The sequence below is a fragment of the Bombina bombina genome, chromosome 6, assembly GCF_027579735.1.
Source record: "Bombina bombina isolate aBomBom1 chromosome 6, aBomBom1.pri, whole genome shotgun sequence".
NCBI lineage: Eukaryota > Metazoa > Chordata > Amphibia > Anura > Bombinatoridae > Bombina > Bombina bombina.
Genome location: NC_069504.1, coordinates 1,038,973,180 through 1,038,978,178, shown reverse-complemented (window position 1 = coordinate 1,038,978,178; position 4,999 = coordinate 1,038,973,180). Strand labels below are relative to the sequence as shown.

At 35.8% G+C, this 4,999-nt stretch overlaps 1 protein-coding gene across 1 annotated transcript in view; it reads left to right on the top strand.

Moving 5' to 3' along the window:
• Window positions 1-826: 826 nt before the first annotated feature.
• Window positions 827-4,999, top strand: part of NIPAL4 (NIPA like domain containing 4) — a 41,415-nt gene continuing 37,242 nt past the window's right edge. The window contains exons 1-2 of the mRNA XM_053719668.1: window positions 827-1,074; window positions 2,958-3,370. Of these exons, the coding sequence (XP_053575643.1) occupies window positions 827-1,074; window positions 2,958-3,370 (661 nt within the window). The remainder of the gene's footprint in view (window positions 1,075-2,957; window positions 3,371-4,999) is intronic.

Genomic DNA, 4,999 nt, shown 5'->3' with positions numbered 1-4,999 from the left:
GAGTACATTTGTGACTTTTTCTGTACCATATAATACACTCAACCTAGAAAAATAGAAAGACACTATATAAAAAGTGTCATTTACAAGGAAATTTCAAGTTCGGTGGTGATTACTGAAATAAAAATATTTACTATATAAGTAACAGATTGTGAAGAGATACACACAGGTACTAAAGGGGGTAAATTAATGTAGTAGTTTTCTTGATTTCATATACTGGCAAGTTAAAAGTGATTATATATAAAACCTAAATAACTGAGTACAAAGCATAAGCAAACTGGATACTGTTAAAGTATAGCTTAACTCTCTAGGAATCAGGAGCATTGCAGTAACTAGAAATAGGAGAGAAGAATAATTCGACACATAGGTTAAGCTTGTTTGGCTTAACTTTTTCCTTCCCTGTTTTTTCTGGGATTGAGAGTCTTGTAGTGAATAAATAAAGCCATTTATTAAACAGCTAAACAAATGCACTAAAAAATAAAAAGCATTTCGATACTTAGAAAGAACTGATTGAACTCCTTTTAAGGACATAAAGTAACACACCGCCATAATTTAAAACACTTTAATTCACTTTTTTTTTTTTTTTTTTTTTTTTTTTCCTTCCCCCCACATCCTCACGAAATACCCTCACAACTCACTCCCTCACTCCTTTTTTTTTTTTTTTTTTTTTTCTCTCTCTCTACCCCTTCAATAGATAACACTTTAAATCACTATTCAGCACTTTAGGTGGGGGAATTTGTCCCCCACCTTCTTTTTGTTTCATTTTTAAGCACTTAATCAATTCATGGATAAATTTCTACACACACACACTAAGACCCCCTCACCAGCTATGGCGGCCAGACATAGAGATAAGAAAAACAAAAATACGATAGAAACACAGGTAGACATTCACTCACTCTCCTCTAATCTCTCCTATAACAAAGAAAGTGCAGATACTCAAGCACTGGTATCCAGTATAACTGAAGCACTTTCCCCAAGATTTGAATCTCTCAAACTTGAGATTAAACAAGACATCGTATCTCTCACTAATGAAATTCGACAATTTGCAAATAGACTTCAAGAAGCTGAACAAAGAGTGTCAGACTTGGAGGATATTAGCTCAATTCACAGCTCTAAACTAGAAACTGCAGATATAACACTATCCAAAATACAAACTAAAATAGAGGATCTTGAAGATCGCTCGCGGAGGAACAATTTAAGAATAATAGGGGTCCCAGAGGGGAAACAACATGAAGATTTGGGAAAATTTATATCTGAAACCTTAGTACAAATACTAGGATTACCTCCCTCATATCCTCCAATAATAGTTGAAAGGGCCCACAGAGTAGGGCGTCAGTCTGATGAAGGAAGAGGGAAGACTAGAGCTAGACCAATAATAGCTAAATTACTAAATTTTCAGGATAAGATGGTAATATTTCAGTACTACCGAAAGAATCAACCTATCTCCCTAGGGACAAACAATATACTAATATTCCAGGATTTCTCCGCTGAAACAGCAGGGAAAAGAAAAGAGTTATCCCCTATCTGTACGAAACTTATTAAAGCAGGTTACCGTGCCACCATAATTTATCCGGCTAAATTAAAGGTTATTCTCAATGACGAAGTTCACTTGTTTGAATCTGCAAAAAAAGCAGAGAAATTTGTAGAAGAGCTAGAAAGGAATGATAATAGATGAAAAATCAGCATATTTTTTGAGTTTTACAGATTATAGTCTGATACTCGATGCAAGGTGTAAGCTCTATTAGGGGGTTATGCAGGGCCCCCAGGGGAATGCCTGCATTAGGAGGGTATATAGCTTCAGGGAATTTTCTTTTCTTTTTTTTTTTTTTTTTTTTTTTTTTTTTTTTGTTTTGTTGTCTTTTTTTTTTGGGTGGCTGAGAGATGGGCAGGGCAGATAAATGTAAAATAACCTCTTGGAATATTGGAGGTCTCACCTCCCCTATCAAACGAAAATCAGTTTTGGCTCACCTACAAAAAATTGGCACTGATATAGCTATGCTACAAGAAACTCACTTAAATTTGCAGGAAGTGCTAAAATTAAAGTCCTCTTGGGTAAAGGAAGTGGTTGCTTCTACGGGCACAAAAAGGAAGAGAGGTGTGGCAATCTTGTTAGGGAAAAGAATTAATTATGAAATTTTGCACAGTATTTCAGACCCGGAAGGGAGATATATAATTTTAAAATTAAAGATAGAAGGAATCCTGTATACACTTTGTAACCTATATGCTCCTAATGTATTCGATCCAATATTCTGGGACAATCTGCAATCAAAAATAATTTCTGAATCAATAGGATACCTAATTCTGGGCGGGGATTATAACATGGCCCCACACCAACCCCTGGACAGACTCAGACAGAAGTCCATTGTGGGGAAGAATAGGCGAGATAGCCTGGAAACTAAAATGTTCAAGAAAATCTCTCAAAATTTGTTAGTCAGGGACATATGGAGACTACAGAATCCAGATCTGAGAGATTTTACCTGTTTGTCTCGAGCTCACAAAACTCTATCCAGAATAGATTTATTCCTTATAGATGAAAGGCTATGTAAAATGAAAATTATAGCCAAAATACTTCCCATATGTATATCAGACCATAGCCCCATCACAATAGAAATTCAATATAATGACTTCAAACTAAGATCCTCTCGCTTCTTCTTCCCCACATGGCTGGCGAATGAGTTAAAATTTAAAAACTGGTTAAAAAGCAAATATGAAGAATATGCTGAATTTAATAAGACTTATGGTGACCGCCCAGATATTTTCTGGGAGGCTGCAAAGGCAGTTCTTAGGGGGGAAATGATTTCATATATTGCTAACAGAAAAAAAACACTAAGAATCAGAGAAACAGAAGTGACAAAAGCTGTAATCAACTCATATAATCGCTATTTGCTGGATAACTCCCCGGGAAATTGGATCAGATATATTAGAGCAAAAAATGAAAGAGACTCATTTTTAACTTATAGAGAGACCCAAAAGGAGCTTAAACTTCAGGCAAGACTTTATCGCTATGGCAATAAAGCTGGAAAGTTATTGGCTAATTTGATGAAAAAAGAAAAAAGATCTCCATTAATAGATAAGCTTCTGCATAAGAAGAAAACTCACACAAATGTAGATGATATCTCTAACATATTTTTAGAATACTTCAAAGAGATCTACTCTTTAAGGGATGCAGATAAAACTAAATCAGATGAATTCTGGAGCAAAATTACCCACCCGGTACTTGACGGTGAAAAAATGTTAATGGTTAACTCCCCAATTTCTCAGGAAGAAATTCTAAAGATGATTCAGGATCTTCCATCAAACAAGGCTCCTGGTCCGGATGCATTACCAAATGAATTTTATAAAATTCTTGCACCATTCGTTGTTTCACCGTTAAGTAAACTTTTTAACCACATGTTTATCAATGGAAAGGCAGTCTCGCCTCAGTTTTGTGCATCTCACACTACTTTGGTTCTTAAACCCGGGAAGGATCCGGCAAAAAAGGAATCTTACAGGCCCATAGCACTATTAAATTCTGATTACAAGATCCTGACCTCTATTTTAGCCAAGAGACTGCAATTAGTTCTCCCGGAAATAATACACAAAGACCAAGCTGGATTTTTGCAGAAACGAAATCTAACAGCAAAGATTAGGGAAGTATTAGTCACTTTAGACTACTTTAAATCTACTGAGTTGGCGGGGCAGAGGAGAGAGGGGGACTCCCCAGATCTAGCAATTGTTTCAATTGATGCAGAAAAAGCATTTGATTCAATCCATCAGGACCACCTGTTCTCGTCTCTCCACAAGTTTGGCTTCAGTGGGCACTTCCCTAAATTTGTGGAGAACTTATATAAAAAATCATTCACCAGGTTAATCGTTAATAATACATTATCTTCAGAAATATTACTGGAAAGGGGAACGCGCCAGGGATGCCCCCTCTCTCCTCTCCTCTTCAATATTTCAATTGAACCACTGGCAATAGCGATAAGAACACAAATAGAAGGAATCAGAATAGGTAGAGCAGAGCTTAAAATTGCGTTATACGCAGATGACATCCTGCTTTACATCTCTAACACGCAAAATAATATACCTATACTTATTTCAATTATAGAACAATTCGGATCCTTCTCGGGTTATAGGATCAATGCGTCAAAATCTGAATTATTATGGATTAGAAAAAACCCAGACTCCTTGATAGAAATTCCTTTTAGAGTCTCAGAATCATTTAGATATTTGGGGATAATGATCATTTCCGACCTAGATAAATGCTATGATCTTAATGTAAAACCAGTACTGAGAGAGATTGAGGCGAGTTTAAAATTATGGCAAAATTTCCCACTCTCGATCTCAGGTCGTATTGCCGCATTTAAAATGATTTTGCTTCCAAAGTTGTTATTCATTTTACAGAATACTCCAATAATTCTTAAAAGGAAGGATATTGAAAAAATTAATAGTAGGTTGAGAATTTTTATATGGCAGAATAAAAAACCAAGAATCTCGTTAATGAAGCTTTCACTTCCCAGGAAGTATGGTGGACTTGCATTGCCGGATATACAATTCTACAACCTGGCCTCACTGGCCCGAATAGTTGTAGATTGGATTCTAAACAAAGATTATGTAACAAACAATGAACTTGAAAAAAATGTAAGTCTACCATATCTTCCCACAGCTTTGATACACTGCAATCCTAAGACAGTCCCCCAGGAAATTAAAATATTCAAAACATTAATATATCCACTACAGGCATGGAGGAAGATATGTAGGTTATTATCTATCAAAGGAAATGTCTCCAATTATATGCCAATTAAAGGGAACCCTAAATTTCAAGCGGGACTACAATCGGCACCTTTCCAAAAATGGCATACATTAGGTTTGAATAATGTCTCCCAGATGATAGACTGGAATGGCCAATGTATTAAAACATTTGAGAGTTTAAAAAGAGAATTCAGTCTTAGTAACCAAGAATTTTTTGCATACTTACAAATTAGACACTTCATAACTAAGATGACAAATGAATTTGGCTGGA